The sequence below is a fragment of the Anopheles merus genome, unplaced genomic scaffold (genome assembly GCF_017562075.2).
Source record: "Anopheles merus strain MAF unplaced genomic scaffold, AmerM5.1 LNR4000033, whole genome shotgun sequence".
Taxonomy (NCBI): Eukaryota; Metazoa; Arthropoda; class Insecta; order Diptera; family Culicidae; genus Anopheles; species Anopheles merus.
Window position 1 is genome coordinate 146,052 of NW_024427613.1, and position 20,119 is coordinate 166,170.

The 20,119-nt window shown below is 40.1% G+C and overlaps 1 protein-coding gene across 1 annotated transcript; it reads right to left on the reverse strand.

The window, feature by feature from the left end:
- Positions 1–1,369: 1,369 nt before the first annotated feature.
- Positions 1,370–19,447, reverse strand: LOC121601144 (pro-resilin-like). The gene is made up of 4 exons (XM_041929939.1): positions 18,880–19,447; positions 2,269–2,448; positions 2,007–2,198; positions 1,370–1,941 (listed from the first exon to the last, which is right to left on the reverse strand). Exons 1-4 carry the CDS (start codon positions 18,889–18,891, stop codon positions 1,864–1,866), a joined length of 462 nt encoding a protein of 153 aa, XP_041785873.1. The 5' UTR covers positions 18,892–19,447; the 3' UTR covers positions 1,370–1,863.
- Between the last annotated feature and the right edge of the window lie 672 nt (positions 19,448–20,119).

Genomic DNA, 20,119 nt, shown 5'->3' on the forward strand with positions numbered 1-20,119 from the left:
ATCTATGTGGACCGTTGTGGTATCCACGAAAAGCAACACCGATGAAATGTTTTGTGGTAGTCTTCGTATGTCTGGTGACTAAGGCAGTTCATGTGGAACTGGTAGCTGATTTGTCCACACAAGCATTTATTTCAGCGCTCAAACGTTTTGTGGCTCGATGATGTAAGCCAGCACTGATAGAATGCGATAACGCCAAAAACTTTCGTGGAGCAGCTCGAGTACTGAAGGAATTATACGATCTATTCAAAACGCAACAAGCTCAAGAAGCGATAACAACGCAATGCGTTTTTGAAGGAATTGAATTCAAATTCATTCCACCACGCTCCCCAAACTTTGGAGAATTATGGGAAGCGGCCATAAAGAGTTTGAAAAAGCATCTAAAGTGCACAATTGATGCTACCATACTTCTGAAGCAAGGCCTTGAGACGTTGTTGATTCAAATCGAGGCATGTTTGAATTCACGGCCACTAACACTACTATCCACAGGTCCGAAGGATTTGGAGGTTTTAACTCCGGGGCACTTCTTAATAAATCGCAGTTTGGTGTCTACGGCAGAACCATCATATGAAGGCATCGAAGTCAATCGTTTGGATCGTTTCTAGAAAATTCAAGAGTTTTCCGTCGTATCTTTAAACAGTGGAAGACCTATCCGGACTCCATCCCCGAACTAAATGGACAAGACAAAGGAATAATATTAGTATTGGAACTATAGTACTGATTAAAGAAGACAATTTGCCACCGTTGAAATGGGTTGTGGGGATTGTGGTTGAAATGGGCACGAGTCACACGAATCTTTGAAGGCAATGATGGCAACATACGTGTAGTGGAGGTTCGGACGAAAGAAGGAGAGTATTGTAGGGATTCAGATGGGATCGGAATCAAGCTAATCGAAATCGATCTAAATTTCAGCTTATCTAGAGCTAAACTTATCTAGAGCGAAGATAGATGTAATTAGAGTTAAGTTAGGAAGTAAGAAAGAATAAACTGTCTCTTTTGATCGACAAACCACCGAGTAGTACGACTGTGTGAAGCTCCCATAGTATCGACGTTGTGTATCAAAAATATGTGTATTACCGATCCAACAAGAAGAATAGCTACGGGTAGGAAAATTGTTACAGGAAGAGTCGTAGAAAGTAACCTTTCCACGGGGGGCGGTATGTTAAGTATTGAATTAGTACAGATAGCCAGCGCTACACTAATAGTGCACGAATAAGCGAATACATGTAAAGAATGATAGGAAATAAAATTAGCCTAAAACCAGAAGCCGAACGGGAAAGTTATATCGAGAAATCCCTACACATTTAATTATCATTGTTGCGTTAGCATGATATAGGAGGTTTCCGAAATAATTCACGCGCGGCGGTTAGCGTTTTTTTACTTCCCTTTATTTCAATGAATTCATGTATAGCAGTACGTAACAGTGGTACGGTAAAGAGTTCGTAACAGAAGTGGTTAAAAAATCCACTATTTCTAATCGCACGTTGATTTCGGGAAAGACCACTTGACACTTGCGCTGGCATTCTATGTTTCTCCCCGTTATCATCAATAACAATCATTATTTTATAACGACTTGAACAATCAATATCTTACTAATCTAGAGGTCTCTGTACATAACAAACATTCAACCAATAATGAACAAAACACCGATGTTTATCGATGGTAGCTAGTTGCAGTGCTTAATGCGGACTTTATTCGACCCATATATTAATTATCTTATTTTAATTATGACTTCATTGTATTTATTGCTGGAGCTTATTTTGATGGTACATGTTTGTCAAATAAATCGTAGTCTTATCGAATGCGAGTATGGACAATTATGTCGATCTATGAGAGATGAGCGATGAACGAACAGAGTTTCAATTTTTAGTACTTATATCCTCCTGCATTAGCACCACCTTGGCCAAGTCCTTCTGGATATTTCGCTTCGCCTTCGTATGATACCTAAAAAAGAAAACCAATCTTAATTTAAAATATGCAAGACTCTCAAATTTTATTTCAAGACTAACTTCTGCATTGTAACCATTCTTCCAGTCAGCAGTATAGCGCACAATTTGTGTGCGTCCATCCGGAAGTTGAACTCGATACTCGCCACGAGTCACATCTCCATCACTCACTGCTTTATGAGAATAATCATTTTGAGTTTCAATGTCATTCACTTTATATTGGAAATCGAAAGGCATTCCAGGTTCATGATGATGCTTCAAATATTAGAAAAAAAAACACATTAATAATTCGTTCGTTTGTACGTTCCAAACTCTAGGTACTAACGTTATCCTGAGAAGGTGGACCATAAGAGGGTGCTGGACGTCCAGGAGAAGGCTGTGGTTGAGGTGAAGAGGGAAACTGCTGGTTTGGTTTGTCATAAGCATAACCTTTATCCGGGGGCAAATATTGATTGTTTTGTGCTAATGATTCAACCAACATTAAAATAATGCAAACAACAACACACTAGAGAAAAAATGTACAATACAAATTATAAAAATTAATATTGATGTGTATACTTAAGTAGCACAAAGATACAGAGATTTCAGATTTGATTATGAGCAACTACACATTGTTCCTACAGCGACTCAAGTTTTTTTAGATATGCACAATGGACTCATTATAATGTCATAGTCAATTGACAAATTTGAGTTTCATTTTCTAAATGAAACATTTTGTTTACGACGTATGATGTGGAATGTGAGTACAGTATAACCCAACTAGGCAAAGTACTATGTAACAAAATATTTAGAAACATCAAGTTTTATTGGAAAAGAACCTGTTTTTATACAGAATGACATTAAAGCATTTGTAACAATTATATGTTAGGTTTAAAGAGATTCAATAAATCAGTTTCACACACATCTGGTTTTGATTGTTGAGTTATCTCGTAATTACGCTCTCCCGCTATGCAAAGCGAAGGAAAAACAATATTGCCTGTCACTCATTTTCTCAGGCCATCTCCTTTCGCCCTACAGCAAAGATGTCCAGTAGCTTTCCGAGCTGCCCGTCTCTTGCACAGCTTCCTGAGTGAGCTGTAAAAGGGTTAAGTGTGTTGGTGAGTCAGACGGCCATTTGTTGTCAAAGTTTGTCCGTTCTTAAGAGCTTAAGCTCAAGAGAGGAAGAAATTGTATACAGGCATTCTGACGATGAAATTTATTTTATTAATTCAAACATAAAAAGCGTAATGAGTTGAAATGCTGGGAAGTGAAAGTGACACCAGAATCGCTGGGCACCGTTGCTAGGCTCCCTGCGAAGTGCGCAGCATTTTAATACGGACGTCACTCGAAGCGTAAACTTTGGCGTAAACTGAATTTCAGCCATACAACCCTATAATCTTTTGACAGGAAGTTTACGCTCTTCCATACAAATCAAGCGTAAACTTTTTGAGTTTACGCCTCGTGTGACGTCCGTATAATTCGTGAACCTGGTGATCAAAAAGGTACATAGGTTTAGTAGGTGCAATGATTCCGGTAGGTGCAAGCAAGCATAAATGATTCCTATTGGTGCAGCGAGTTCAGGTCGGGTCGGTTCAGATGGGTTCATTCCCGTGGTTACAGCGAGTTCGGGTCGACCCGAATGGTGAGTAGGTGTGAGAAAGCATAAGGAACTCCGACCCGTTGGTGCAGCGAGTTAGAGTCGAGAACGGTCAAGGTAGCTTCAATACTCAGCCCTAGTTCTATTGACAGTGTTGTAGCAGTAATCTCGCTGAAAGGGGGTGGATCCGGAACCTCTAGAAGGTTAACATAGGCTCTCCACCACGTATTCCTACTCAATACGTCCCCGTCGCTCAAAACGGTAGCATGTCTCTCAATTATCCAAGCTTGGGTATACGGGCGGATGGGTTGCATGGTTAAATAATGAGGAGGAGGGGAGAGGGGTAGATTATTGATCTTCATGACTTTACCTGGGAGCGTCTATTCTTGATGTCTGTTCCTGAAAGGCTGTGCTGGCTTCTCCCGTCTTGGCTTGCTGCAGGACTCTAAAAAGCCAGCGAGCGTAGGCCCTACGACGATACTGTAGGTTAAGGGAGAGGCCTTGCAAGTCACCCTCGTAAAACCACCGTCACAACGAATAGTCAACAGGAAGAAGCACTGAATCGGACCAATCGAATCAAAACCACGCAAGAAAAACGGACTTACGATTGGAAGCTTGGGGTTTGAAACTGAAAAAAAATCCCTCAGGGGATGTAACGTCCCGAATTGTGCTCGATGAGGTTAGGGCCCTCAAGCCTACGACACTATAGACCGGAACGACCTATGGAACATCATGCAGCGGTACCACTTCCCTGGGAAGTTGATCCCGCTATTAGAAGCCACCATGAACGGAGTACAGTGCAGTACTTCGAAGTATCGGAGGTGACAGACTCTCCTATCTGTTCTTGAACATTGCCCTGAAAGCTGTCATTCGAAGCCAATTTTGAATTTTGTCATCCACGCGACCGACCAGAGTGCATTATTTAAAAAAAAGAATATTTTCAACTGCTATGCAAATAAAAAAATTGCTTTAAGATTAACCAATATCTAGGATATTAAATTCAAAAACACAAGTAATATATATAGTTTATGAGAAATATTCAAGAAAAAATCTAAAAACCCTTGAAACTTTAAATTGGAGTAATATTTCCAATAAATAGAACATAAAAAATATGTAAAATAATTTTAATTAAGTTAAATATTTGAAAAATATTTTTTTTATCAAATCTATGTTTGTGGCCATCTAAATCATAATTGCATTTAGTTGAAAAACACTCTTATTAGGACAATGATACAGGTTAATAAATGCATTTACATTTTTTAGGTTAACAAAAACATTTACACATTGATTATGATTTCAATATCATAATTTTAACAAAAGATGGCTAAGCAATATTTTTACAGTTGCTATAACACTAATGGATATCAAAAGTAGTAAGGTACAAGTCATATAATTACTTTTTTATTCTAATGAATTATCAATGAATCTTAACCTTATGAATGATTGCTGAAGGTTTAGATTATTAGACATTCATATCTATCAATTTGCTCATCCATCCTATGCCAACTAATGAAGCAATGGGGCTCTTCACGTTTCTAGTCAGTTTTTTGTATGGAGTTTGACAGTTGGAGGCTGAAATCATGTAAACACTCCATACAAAACACACAAAAAACTAGCCTGCAATTTTCAGTCTAGATTATTCTAGCCTCAAAGCTAGAATTAGATTCGAGTGCCTGCTCGAAAACACAGTGTTGTTTACATTTACCCTAAGGTGCATCAAAGAGATGACGTAGTGGAATCTAAAATCAAAGTGTATGTAGTCCAGGTGGTCTCATAGCATATTTTTTAAAACCAAATTTGGATGTCACTTTTTAACAAAATGGGTGAAAACTTTTGTTAAAATAAGCTTTCTTTAGACTTGACGAATACTCAAAACACTCTTAAAATCTTTATTCATAAGCAGAAGCGATAAAAACCAGGCTTCTAAATTCATACACCTTGGAATAAGCCCACCTGTATATTTACTCACTTAGATAGCTGGCCGAAAACTGCTATACAATGCAAACAGCGGACAGGCTGAAATTTCAGCCTACGAACTTATAACGGAAAGGGCCCCAATAATGGAATATTTTTGTTTTTTGGAATAACTCAGTTTGTCGGGCCAGCTAGTATATATATATAAATATATACATACATGTATATATATATATATGTATATCTATGTGTCTAGTATATATATATCGATATACGATTATCGAATCGCTCCTGGTGGACCTCTGGATCGGGAAACTACCTCCACACGTGCAGTCGGCCGTTATCGCCGCACAAGGAGCGACAGCAGACAAGACCGCTGTCGCCGACGCTTTAGTCGAATGCATTTCACCTCTCGCCACGACCAGCGCTTGCAACACCATGGCCGAGGTACGCACAACGAACGATTTCGAAGCACAAATGACGCGGAAAGTGGCCGCCAGCTCAACGAGTTCATGCGCCAAAGCAATCGCTTCCGGACTCACCCTCGTTCACAACCACCGACACCGCCACGTCGTGCCACTGGCGCCACCGATGGACAGTGCTACTACCATTGCCGTTTTGGAAGAACAGCACGATCCTGCCGACAGCCTTGCTCGTATCCAGCCCCCGTGTCCCCGAGCTCGGGTCAACCGCCGTCATCAGCATGAGGATGCGCCAGGAACATCGGATCGCAAGTGAACACCATCTCACCTGTCAGCAACCGGATAGTGATCTTCGACCACAAAACACAACATCGCTACCTTATCGACACTGGCGCTGATGTTTCCGTCATCCCGAAGTCAAGTAACTACATCCCCACGAAGCCGTCAACGACGCGGCTATATGCAGCCAACGGTTCGCCGATAGTGGTATGTGGTGAGTACCTCTGTACCATTAATCTTAGTTTACGCCGTCCTTTTGTGTGGAATTTCGTTATCGCGGACGTAAGCTCTGCCATCATAGGAGTGCGCCATTACGCTTCGGCGCCATTACCATTTACTTGTAGATCTACGCCATCGCTGTTTAGTTGACGCGCAATCTAACCTCCACGTAGCCGGTGAGCCGGACACAACCCGACAGTCCACTGTCAAGGTATGTGACGTGTCGTCACCCGTAGCTGACCTTCTAAATGAGTTCCCCGATCTCATTACGAACTCACCCCGAACGAGAACTCCGTCTGAAGTAGTACACCGCATTGAAACCACGGGCCCGCCAACGTTCGCCCGCTCACGGCGTCTACCACCGGACAAATATGCAGCAGCCAAAGCAGAGTTTGAGTCCCTTGTACAACTCGGGATATGCCGACCGTCTAGTAGCAGCTAGGCCAGCCCGCTGCACTTGGTGCGTAAAGCGGATGGTACCTGGCGTCCCTGCGGCGATTACCGCGCTCTCAACGCACACACCAACCCCGACCGGTATCTGTTGCCGTATCTGCACGATTTCACCATGCAGCTGGAAGGGAAGACCATCTTCTCGAAGGTGGACTTACAGTAGGCGTACCACCAAATCGCCATCCATCCGGACGACATCCCCAAGACGGCGATCATCATTCCCTTCGGACTCTACGATTACACCACTATGCCTTTCGGGTTGCGAAACGCGGCCCAAACGTTCCAGAGACTGATCCACAACGTCCTATGAGGTCTCGACTTCGTATTCCCGTACATCGATGACATCATAGTCGCCTCAAGGACACCGGAGGAACACCGAGACCATCTGCGACAGCTTTTCAATCGCCTACCGCTTTCCTGGACGCCCGCTACCGACGCAGCCTTCGAAGACAGCAAACAGCAACTTGCGCAAGCCGCCTTACTTGCGCACCCTGTGCAATCGGCGGAGCTATCTCTCTGGTGTGACGCTTCTGATTTCGCCGCCGGCGCCGCACTACACCAGGTCGTCGATGGGCAGATGCAACTGCTAGGATTCTTCTCCAAGAAATTCGACAACGCGTAACGTAGATACTCCACTTACGACCGCGAGTTGACAGCAGTGTACCTCGCCGTCCGACACTTTCGTAACTACCTGGAAGGACGCTCGTGCCACATCTATACGGATCATAAACCACTTGTTTATGCGTTCCAACAGTCGCTGGACAAAGCATCTCCAAGGCAAGCACGACACCTCGACTTCATCGGACAGTTTACCACCGACATCCGACACGTGGAAGGGCAGGAGAACGTCATCGCCGACCTACTGTCCCGTATCGAAACAATCCAGTCCTCTTCTACTATCGATTTCAACGCATTGGCCGAAGACCAGTCCCGCGATCCCGAACTGACTGACATCCTCAGCGGTAAAATCAGGACGGGCCTGGTCCTTCAACGCGTCCCAATTCCCGCAGCAGCAAGACACTGTTTTGAGACTGTCCTACCGGCATCATCCGCCCGTACGTCACGAGACCTTTCCGACAACAACTACTTCGTGCCGTCCACAGCATGAGCCATCCCAGCGCGAGAACCACCATTCGACTGAGAGATTCATCTTGTTGAACATTCGCCGAGACACCAGAGAATTCGTCCGCAGTTGCTTAGCCTGCCAAACAACGAAGGTCCATCGTCACACACACAGCCCACTCGTACGATAGCCGTCACCAGACACCGGATTCGCCCACATCAATCTGGACATCGTTGGGACGATCCCGATAAGCAATGGTTACCGCTATTGCCTTACCATCATCGTGTAGCAGATTTACTGCTAACAGTAGGTCACATCTAACTTAGCATTGCCAAAAGCCAGGTAAAAAGACGTTAACCACCAGAAACGCAAGCGCATAGCCAGCAGCCAGGTAAAGAAACGTTAAAAACCAGAAGCGTAAACGTTCTCGTAAACACCCCAAAACTTAAATAAGGAAAACGCTCCATAGATAAACAATTAAACTTCCGTAAAACCCAGGCCTAAACAGGAAAACTTTTGCCGCATCCACAATGCACGGATAGTTGATAAAACACAAGCACGCAAGGTATAATTTAAGAAACACCTGTAAAAAAACCCAAACCCGGAAAACCAAACGAAAGCTCACATTTGACAAACATCTGGTTGCCAAATGTGTCACAACTTTCACACCATCTTTCTTATAAATAAAGCTCGAACTGATGGCGAAGTCAGTTCACCTTCCATAGACACGTAGATCACTCGTGTTCTGGTGCATCTCACCAATTTGCAGATTCCGCCGAAGGCTCTGCCCAATTTGATAACCACTTTTGTTTATCAGCTGTTCAGTCAGTTGACCGATCAGCATTACCCTCATCGAAGTAAAGTGCACGTTTGCACTAGTTCCACCCAACTTCTCCCACGGTGTCCGATTTCACCTCGGTCATCAACTCGACACGCAAGGTCGATCCAGTCCGCGATTCTGCCGATGTAGCAAGTGCTTCTTTTCGAACTTATCGTAAGTGTGAACGGGTTGACGCAACCGATACGCGACGAATGTGTATACATTTTGGTGTCGCGTTCCGTACGATCCCCTTCCTCGTTCCACACCCCTTTCACTGCGATCCGCGCATTGACTCACCGAAACGGTTTGAGAAGCGCGGCCGAACCTACCACAATCTACCGTTTCACCCGCTGGCCGGAGGCCATTCCCATCACCGACATCGCAGCGCCAACGGTAGCGTCAGCCCTGCTTAGCGGTTGGATAGCCCGCTTCGACGTCCCGACTTTCATCACTACCGACCAAGGGAGGCAGTTTGAGTCGACCCTCTTCGCCGAGCTCACCCGAGCGCTGGGCACCAAACACCTGCGAACGACAGCTTACCATCCTCAGGCCAATGGTCTGATCGAACGCTGCCATCGCACCCTGAAAGCAGCCATCTGTAGCAGAGATTCTACCCATTGGGCCGATCACCTACATCTTTAATAGGCCATACGGCCCGTTGAAGATTAAATAAATAATAATAATAATCACCTGCCTATCATCCTGCTTGGATTGCGGACGGCATTCAAAGAAGACATCAAAGCTTCTCCAGCAGAACTCGTTTACGGCAGAACGCTGAGAATTCCGGCCGAGTTTTTCTGCAGCAGCCCATAGACGAATCTCCCCGACACGACCGAGTTCACGCAAACGCTGAGAAAGGCTATGGACAACATTCGACCAACGCAGACCGCCTGGCACGATAAAAGAGCTTCCTTTGTCCACGCGAATCTGAGGACATGCAGCCACGTTTTCGTCCGCAACGATACCGTACGCCCCGCCCTCACACCACCACATCAAGGGCCCTACGAGGTGTTACAGCGTTCCGGTAAGTCGTTCCAGATCCAAATCAACGGTAGATCGACCAACATCTCCATCGACCGCCTGAAGCCCTGCTATTCGCTACAAGAGCCGACACCTGTGTCACAGCCAACGCCGCCACCACCTACCCCACCACCACCAGATACATCGTCATCTCCGAACGACTTCTCGACCGGTGTCACTTGATCACAGCGTCGCGTCATCATCCCGCTCCGTTTCCGGTAACACCAGTCTGATGGGGGAATACTGTGGCGACCACGGTGTGGCCCTACCACTGTTCGGAGCTGACCTCCTGTTGTATACACCGCACACGGATTATCCAGAAGACGTCAGCCTGACATACACCGCGCACGGATTAACCAAATATGTCAACGTGACACAAGCCACGAGGCCGCGCAAGACACTTCCGTCTCCGCGTTTATTAAAACCCTGCGAACACTACACGCGATCTCTTTTCACTTTATTCTCTTCACAAAGACGTATCACATTTTGTAAACCATCGACGAAATTAAAATAAATCTTGACATTCTCAAAATAAAAAAAATGGTCTACTGTTTATTCTACCGTAGCCAAAACTGGTGATTGCCAAGAAATAATTTTATTTTGTTATCGCGAGTGCAAGTTTTTCGACAAAGTTAAAAAAAATTCTTGGCAATCTCAAAATTTAACATGGTCTACCGTTTATTCTGATAGCCATATATATATATATATATATATATATATATATATATATATATATATATATATATATATATATATATATATATATATATATATATATATATATATATATATATATATATATATATATATATATATATATATATATATATATATATATATATATATATATAATATATATTTGATGTATCTATATACCTAGTTTACACGAATGAAACAATCACGATAGAGGCCAGGACCACCTTGAGTACAACCGGTCTTTGAAGAATTGCAGTGTGAAGTTGCAATCGAAGCGAGTGCGCCTCTTTGAATGAGCTGCACATGGAAGTAAGCGGGTTACCTTATCCATAGTTAGTTCGGCTACGGACGATGGCATGCAAGGGGCGTGGACGTAGGAGAACCACCAAGGCATACAGATCTAGTTGTTGAAGCCAAGTTGAACAGTCGATATTACCCGTTAATAACCCAGCAACGAATAGCTGCTGAGCAATGCGACGTCTGTCTTTAAACGGCTGTACCCAAGGGGGAATATAGAGGAGGTGTCTTCTTAGTGTTTGGCATGTTACCATTTTGAGATTCAGTTTGACAACAGCCGTCGATATTTGTATACAGGCAGCAGCCGCAATATCACGTTGAAAATGCCGATATATATATAAAGTGTGGATGTAAAATACAAGTTTTTAGCGCAATACAAATATTTACAACTGCCAACTGCTGTCGATCCTGGTTTTGCGCTTTTTTCCCTTGAAGGCCAATTGTTCTGTATGACAACAACTCCTTTTTACCTACTTTGGGCTGTACCTACGCGATTTTTTTCGGGAATAATGGACACAAACTCAAGCCATGTTATCACCTGGAATTTTTCAGTAAATGACTTTTGGTGATTGCAGTTGCACCTTTTCAAACAAGGCGGGATAAAATTATTTTTATCGAAATTGTTCCCAAGCTCCCGACCACGCTGGTTTTCGATTGTCTTTTCAGGAATAATTCGTTAATTCCCGACAACACCAACGAAATACAGACCATTTTCGGGGATAGTGAACACATGTGTAAGATGAACCCATGCGAAAAAAGAGCTAAAAATAGAAATGAACATTCGGATTCACTCCCTCCCCTCATGTTCCAATTCACGCTCAGGCTTCATCCTTGATGCTACCAACCACATCGCTAGTTCTACTTCGAATCACTATGCTAGTTGCCTCAACACGTCATTATCGTGCTATTTGCTGGTTTTGTTGTATGAAGGGGTACTGATACTAAATGAATTAAAAGAAATAAAAAAACAATAAAAATAACAGATTGACTTAAAACACATATTTCTAATAATTAGTAAAGGGGACCTAAGGGGTCAGAGGTAAATGGAGCTGTATGTTAAAGAAAACTTTAAATTATCAACGAAAAACAATAACAATGAAATTAAACTCATGTCGACCATGGTGAAAACATTACACCATTACCATGTACCTATAGTGGTGGTAGTACCAATAGTGGTGGTATTGCACTAAAATTCGTTTGATATGGCAAATAAAAATTAATTAAGTTATTTACGTTAGTGTGAAATGTTCTTTATCCTTTTACAAAGGGTTTAAAAGTTAAATGGGGCCATTCCGTTTCTTAGTGACCGAAAAATCCATTATTTTGTGAAATGTGTCAACATTTTCCAAAATCCTTAGGCCGAAAATACACGGACCGGAATTTCGCGGAATTCCGCCTGCTGTCAAATCCATATACAAACTGTCAACGGAAACTTTCTCGAACTGTCATATCCATACATTTTTCAGCAAGCGGAATTCCGCGGCCGCGAAATTTCTGTGCGTGTATTTTCAGATTTCATAACGAAACTCATATTTCTGTTAACGTTCTAAATGACCATATAATCACGCAATTACTAGTTTTTCAACATAACTGTTATGAAATGTAGTTTTTTTACTAAAATTATTTGCCTTTTGACCAAATTTATGCATTTTTAAGTGTTTTACCATAGCGCCATTATTGGTACACCAAACAGGCATGTTCCTATAGTGGTTATAGTTATAAAATCAATAAAAACGGGTCGTTTTAGACTTTTTCGAGGATATTTTTGACATGTCGTATTGTTTTCACTAAAATAAGTAACAAAAATTAGTTTGATGTAGGTTATTTACCAAAAACAGGCCAAAAATCGCTTATATGGCTGAATGAAAAATTGACTTCAAATCAAGCACACTCTTCCAGGTGTAGGTTGACGACAGGTTTAATGCAGTATTTTAGTCAATAGTTTCATCGATCAAATCAAATACGCAAGAAACCAATATTATGGCAGCAATCCTTGCTGTTCATACGAAAACAGCTTCGAAACTAAGTTTCATTGATATTATACATTGTTTTTGATGCACCTTTGTTTACCACCACTGTAGGAACACAATACGACTATATGAACCATGCCACCATTATAGGTACAACGAAGCAATCACAAAAATATGTATTTTTTCGTAAAATTGATGTGATTCATGGTAAAAATGGTTGTGATTGCAAAGATAAAACATCCAATTGCTATGTGGTAAAATAATCATGTATTTACCTTCCTGACACTTTAAATCCATTAACACATGTGTACCACTACAAATTGCACTACTATTGGTACATTTACCCCAATCGTCTGCAAAGATGGGCTCTAGCATTATTATGCTATGATTTCGAAATTGAATACATATTTTCAACTTATTTTGGATATGTGGACGTTACCTCGCGACTCATGAAAAATTAAACCATACCAGATGAAGAGTTCGTTATAGCTTTAATACAGTCTGTTCCCGAGTTACGCGGTTTCTGCGTTCCCGACGAATCCGCGTAACTCGAATATCCGCGTAAGTCGAATTTCACGTTTTTGATCAAAATAATATTTATCACTCGCAGTTTTTTATTTAACTTAGTACTTTTATACACTTTATCATTTATTTCATATGATTTGTGCAGAAAATTCTAATATTGGGGCCCTTAACATTTCCAGTCAGTTTTTTGTATGGAGTTTGACAGTAGGAGGCTGAAATCATGTAAACACTCCATACAAAACCACACAAAAAACTAGCCTGCAATTTTCAGTCTAGATTTTTCTAGTCACAAAGCTAGAATTAGATTCGAGTACCTGCTCGAAAACACAGTGTTGTTTACATTTACCCTAAGGTGTATTAAAGAAATCAGGTGATAGAATCTGGAATCAAAGTGTATGTAGTCCAGGTGGTCTCATAGCATGGTTTTTATAACCAATTTTGAACATCACTTTTTGGCAGAACGAGTGAAAACTTTTGCTCCAAAGAGCTTTCTGGAGGCTTGACGAATACTCAAAACACTCTTAAAATCTTCATTCATAAACAGAAGCGATAAAAATCAGCCTTCTAAATTCATACACCTTGGGATAAGCCCACCTGTATATTTACTCACTTAGATAGCTGGCCGAAAACTGCTATACAATGCAAACAGCTGACAGGCTGAAATTTCAGCCTATGAACTTACAACGGAACGGGCCACCCCAAGTGCCACAAATCCACTAAACGACCACTAAACGGCTTCTAAACGACTCAAGTTCTCTACCTAAACGGAATATAGAAAGACTTCGTTTAGCAGACGCCAAACGACTCATGCATTCTAAAAATAGCAAAAAAGCTGGTGGCGCTATCTGTTGGTGGGATACCCCAACCAGTTGAGCTTCATCGCTTGGAGGAGAGCTTTCTCATTTCCTCTGTACTGTTGTATGGTTTCGCATTGAAGTTATGCATCGCTAGAACTAGAACGGCGATACGATTGTTTAAATACTAAACTCCAACGGAAACCACCAGCACTAAAGCAAGTGAGATTTGAGCAATGGTCATTGGTGTTGATACCCACGTATCTAACCACACGACCATTTATATAGATTTTGCTCAGAAAGTTAGAAGGCTATATAGGTCATAATAAAATGCAACTTGTCGAAACACATTGCAAGAAAAGGATAGCAATATAATGATGAGTTGTAATACGCCATCTATTGATCAAACCAATGAAGCTGTGGAGCTTTCATTTTTTTTCTATGGATATTCAATTTTCCAGTCGTTTAAGCTTAATCTGTGGCGCTTGGGACATATCTGGCTTTTAAGCGATTTCAATTTGTAAGCAAAAATGCAATTCATACCTTACTTGAAGCAAATTGTACTGATTGAAATTTAATCTGTCAAATTCAGAAAGCTGCGTATCTCCGAATCCGCGTAAGTCGAGAACCGTGTATCTCGGGAACAGACTGTACATTTCGAAGAGAACATCACAGCATTGTTGGATGAAGCTATTCAAACATTACCTATAACATTCAAGATAATCCGAAACGTGGATGTAGAGGTGTCCTGTGAATGAAGCTATGAAGCTGTTTTAAAATGCGAGTTTGAAATTCTTCTGGATCATTTATCGATACGATATCATTAAACATCCTTTTACGAATGAAAGTATAGAATTTCTCGAAGAGTTATTTGCGCGGTATGGGAATCCATCAACAACTGTTTCTGATCATGGAAGTAAATTCATATCCACGCAATTCCCTACTTTTTGTAAAGAAAATGGAATCAAGAATTTAAAATCAGCTCCATATCATCCACAGTCTAATGGCCAGGCAGAGAGATTTCTCGATATTTTAAAAAGAGGATTCATGAAAATAAACAAAGTAGAGAAAATAGCGCGCTCTCTACTGGTTTTCCTTCATGTTTTCCGTTCGACTTCAAAACGCAAGCTGAACTTATGTTACGAAGGAAAATGAAAACGGTATTAACTTTGTTGGAACCCGAAAAGGAACATCAAGTCTCATTCGAGCAGGTAAGACGAATATTTCGGAAGGGAGAAAATGTCTACGCGAAAGTGTATTCAAAATACAAATGGACTTGGGCAGTTGGTGTTGTCGTAGAGCGGATTGAAAAGGTAAATTACACTATTTTATTAGCTGATATACATGGAAGTTGAAAACTCATTCGAAGCCATATCAACCAACTAAAGTCAAAATCGTGTGATCAACCAGACGAAAAATAAAACAAACAGCCCTTCAAATATTTTGGTTGATATGTTTGGACTTAAACTGGAAATAGCAAATTTGGAGACCACAAATGAACAAGAAAAAATAGTTGCACCTAATCCACTACTTCAACAGGAAATACCAAATTTGGAGACCACCAATGAACAAGAGACAATAGTTGCGCCTGATCCACTACATCAATTAGAACCAACAGATTTGCAAACTGAACAAGAAACAATAATCGCACCTGTTCCAGCACTTCCATCAGCAGAACAAGAACAACCATCAAATTCCGTTGATCGTCCAGTTGGACAACAGAAAAAAGAATCAATACAACAAGAAGATACCGGTACAGGACAACCAAAGAAAAATATTAAACTAAAAGAAAGGTTCGACCCATATTTCGTAAAATGAAATTAAAAAGAGAGATATTGTTATCATGTGATCACAGTATACATAGACATGGGAATTATTGTAACCGGGTGATCAGAGTACACATTGATAATTGAACATAAAATAATTGTCATAAACATAAAATAACCATAAAATCAATTGTCGATCTTCCTTCAAGCTTCGTTCCATTTGTTCCAATAGTTGTGTTCCATTTGTTCCACTTGTACATTATAATAAACAAATAAGATATGAGAATACATAACAGTGAGGCACGCGTATTTAATGAGGATTTGACTAAAGTTGCTATAATTCGGTTTGTCGGTAGACCTATTTTCAGGAGGACTGTGACAGTCATCCTCTCGTTTTATTTAAGCTTGCGAGTAAATTAAATTATTATCTGATCGGCAGCTTCGTCCTTCTCGCTCCTATGCAAGGCTATGTGGTGAAACATCATTATTTTCATTATTTTTCTTTTTCGCCATTTTTAACAAAAATGTTTCAAACAAGAATCGAAGTGGTTTAACAAATTTAATCACGTCTTCCATTTTTGTGTGCAAACTGAAAAGAATCTGTAGATATAGCATTTGTTCTCTCTGCGATTTAATGTGTTGTGTACCTTTAAAATACGTCTAGGGCGGTCTAGGGCATGAGTTCCATGTTGCAACAACAAGATGTAATGCTATGGCTTAGCCCTTTCTCAATAAGCATAGCGACAGGTGAATCCATTGGGTAGGGTTCCAAGCAGGGGGTTTACTGGGTAAGAATCTCAATAAACACCCGTACGAAAACGGGACTGGAACTCCCCTTCCTGGTAAAATAAAATAAAACACATACACATTTCCACACACATATTCAACACACAATTCTCCATGATAAACAAGCCCATTAATGGCCTAGGTCGACTATGGTTGTTACAACAAAGAAGAAGAAGTTTGCATAACAAACAAATTGTATAGCTATTCAACCCAAATTAAATTTAGTTGATATGTTTTGTGTTTATCAATTTGTTCCTTATATTATATAAAATTCATAAAAATATTGCAAATTGAACGAAATCAATACTTTTTACACATTATCACACTACAGTTTTTATACTATTTACTGTTATGTAGCTAATGCATAGCATACTTAGAAAGTATTATAAGTTTTTGAAACCATTTCGGTGAAAATGTAACGAGTTTCTTTAAGCAAAAAAAAGAGCAATTCTTATAAAAACTACGACTGATGATCTAGATATCAAAATAAACGGGATCCTATTTCACAGCTGTGTCAAACTCAATTCATAAGAGGGCCGCAAGTACAGATTTTCAGTTATTCGTGGGCCGCAAAGTTGAGAATAAAAAATATACCTCAATATTCATATAAAATACTGTTTAAAATCATTACTGTTAAACAAATTGACTTTTTGTACTCCTCGCTTCAAATCTGGAATAGTTTCTTATTTACAAATTCGCTATGTTTTTTTTTTATTGTGCACTTTTTTATTTAAAAAAAAATGTTTAATTTACTTTTAAAGTCACATGCGTTGTTTTCATCCTTATTATTAAAATAGGAAATTTCTCATTAGTTGCGTTCTAACACGGCACTTCTGTTAGAAAATATCACTCAATCACACTTTTTCACTGAGGTAGGGAAGTCATCAGCCTGTTGCGAATCTTTTTCAAGCCATCCGTGCTATCCACCGCAGGATGAATAACAAAAATATTTGCATGCAATTTTTTGATAGATCAAGAGGAAAATTGTAAAAAAAAACCTGTTTAAACATTATTTTTCGCTAATTTCCAAGTTCGAAGGGGTATATGGTGGTATATGGTGGCATTTCTTATTACAAGAACCCATATTTTACGTATAATTTTGTTAAATTACGATAATTTTATCTGACGAAGATCATGGTGTGTGATCTCATAAAGATTGGCAAATCTTGTTTTGCACTTGTAGGGAGATGATTCGCGAATTGAGGTATGGACTGTGTGAGCTAATCTATTAATTAGCTACGTATCGCACGACTTCGGCATTTCGATTATTTTAATTCTTCATCTAAATACTTTAGGCTTAAGCGTAATCACATCATTTTGGTTTAGATTTTTGGGGAGGTTCAAAAGTACATTAATTCATCTTGCAAAATGTGGGTATACAAAATTCCAACTTGGCTACAATCATTTTTATTAAAATTGATGGTGGCATGATTATGACAAAAAAAACAGAAGTGGCTCCAATCGAACATCAATGATGTAACATTATAAGGTTGGAGCCGTGCAAATCGGAGAAATTCGGAGCCGAATGAATCCTTTACTTGGCACTCGGGGGTATTGAGATGGTCAAATTCGGTGGGACCGACCGGATCCATTTCTCACTGTAGATTAGCCGCTCCGTGCGACAACCGATGACTCCAACGGTTCCGAATGGCTTTAAACGGCTCTATAGGCTTCGGACGGCACCGAACGGAACTGTTGGTTTGATTTGGCCGGATTCGAAGTTGCTAAGATCGAAAATGGTTTTGAGCCGAAGATGCGATTCTGACAATCCATCATTAGTTTTGCGAAGTTTGCAAGTGTGTGTATCAAGTTATTTCATTACTTTTTCGTTGGTAGAAGGTAGTCGCAATCTATTTTTCCATATAGAATGTGCAATCGAGTGTGCACAATACTATGCTAATATTCAGAATTTAATCGAAACATAATACCGACTGAGTTTGCATTCAATTCAATGTTTCTTAAGGGTCTCGATTGTTCTGGACGATTGTGTAGAATAAGTTTATGAGATGTTATGGGTACATTCATGTTTGATTCGAAAAATATACCATCTAATTGATTGTTCTTCTCTGGAAATTAAATACACTTCGACAAATAGTAATAACAGTTTTTTGGTTTGGAGTGATTTTAGCAATTCTCAAAATATTCTCGCGGGCCGCATTCAGCATTGACGAGGGCCGCCAGTTTGACATACCTGCTATTTCATATGCAACAAAAACACTCTGCGCTAAAAAATCTTCTATAAAATATTGCAATTAATACGCTAAAAGCACTACTTTAAAACACGTTAATTCCTTAATCCAAAACGTTAGTGTTAGTTTTGGAATTATATCGTTTCTTACCAGAATTTTCATCGCGATTTTTTAGTAGTATTTGGTACACAAAATTCGTACACTAAACCAATAAATAGTCAAAGCAAAATTTTAAACAAAGTTGCACTTTATACTGATGAGCTTTTTCGGATGTTAAAACAGTCGTATCCTGTGATGGACTATTGCTCGATTGTACATTGTGATCAGCCTTTATGTAAATTATTCATCCGATGAGAGGTAGTTCTACCCCACTTATTTTTTAAACACTAACAGTGCGGACAGATTTTTTCCTGCTGTGTAGTTGTGAATGTTGGGATTTTGAAGGTTTGTTTCTGTCTCTACAAAAAACACCAAAACTTATAAAAACACCCCTCTCATTTTCGTTCCTGTCTCAATGTGGTAGTTGCACTCATACTTATATAGTAATATATATGAACTGCACCATCCACCCACTGAAGATGCTCAACTTTTTATGTGGTGGCAGTAGTTACGCTACCACCTCTTCTTGTATTGTAGTTTCAATGTGTGCTCTACAGTTGCATTGCAAATACGAACACGTGAAAGGTACTCGATCTAAAATAAATGTGTGTTTCTATGTAATAAAAAATCACACACAGCTATATATACCCTACATCCAAGTGATGGACGGATTGTGAAGATGATGAGACAGATTCTGTGAGAATTTTTTTGTTGATGATCGTTTTTGAGCAGCCCCATTCGTTCGTAGTTTATACAGGTTAGTACGACTCAAAGATCGGAGAATGTTTTGGAACTCCGAGATGTATCAGGTGCTCAACCTGATGAACTTCTTTGATAGCCACGAGGTAGAGAGAAAGAGAGATAGATAGAGAGAGAGGGAGAGAGAGGAGAGAGAGAGAGAGGAGAGAGAGAGAGAGAGAGAGGGAAGAAGAGAGACACCATCGATGGATATACTGTGATCATGAAAGTAAATGCAAACTATAAAATGCTTTTCATTAAGTCTATGCATAACCAAGTCGTGGGGTGAGACGATCTCAATGAAAACGTTGTCAAAGCTTTCAAATATATGCAGAAAATGCTACGAGATTGTTAACGTGGCCGTAAATGAATCAGCCCAATTCAAATGTATGATAAAAAATATTTAATCTGTATTAATCTGTATGTTATCCAGAAATATTCTTTTTACAAAAACATCGTACAAGTCATCAATGAATATTTTATTATTAATTTAATTTAATAATTTATTTAATTATATTATATTTAATTTATAATTAATTTAATTATATTATAT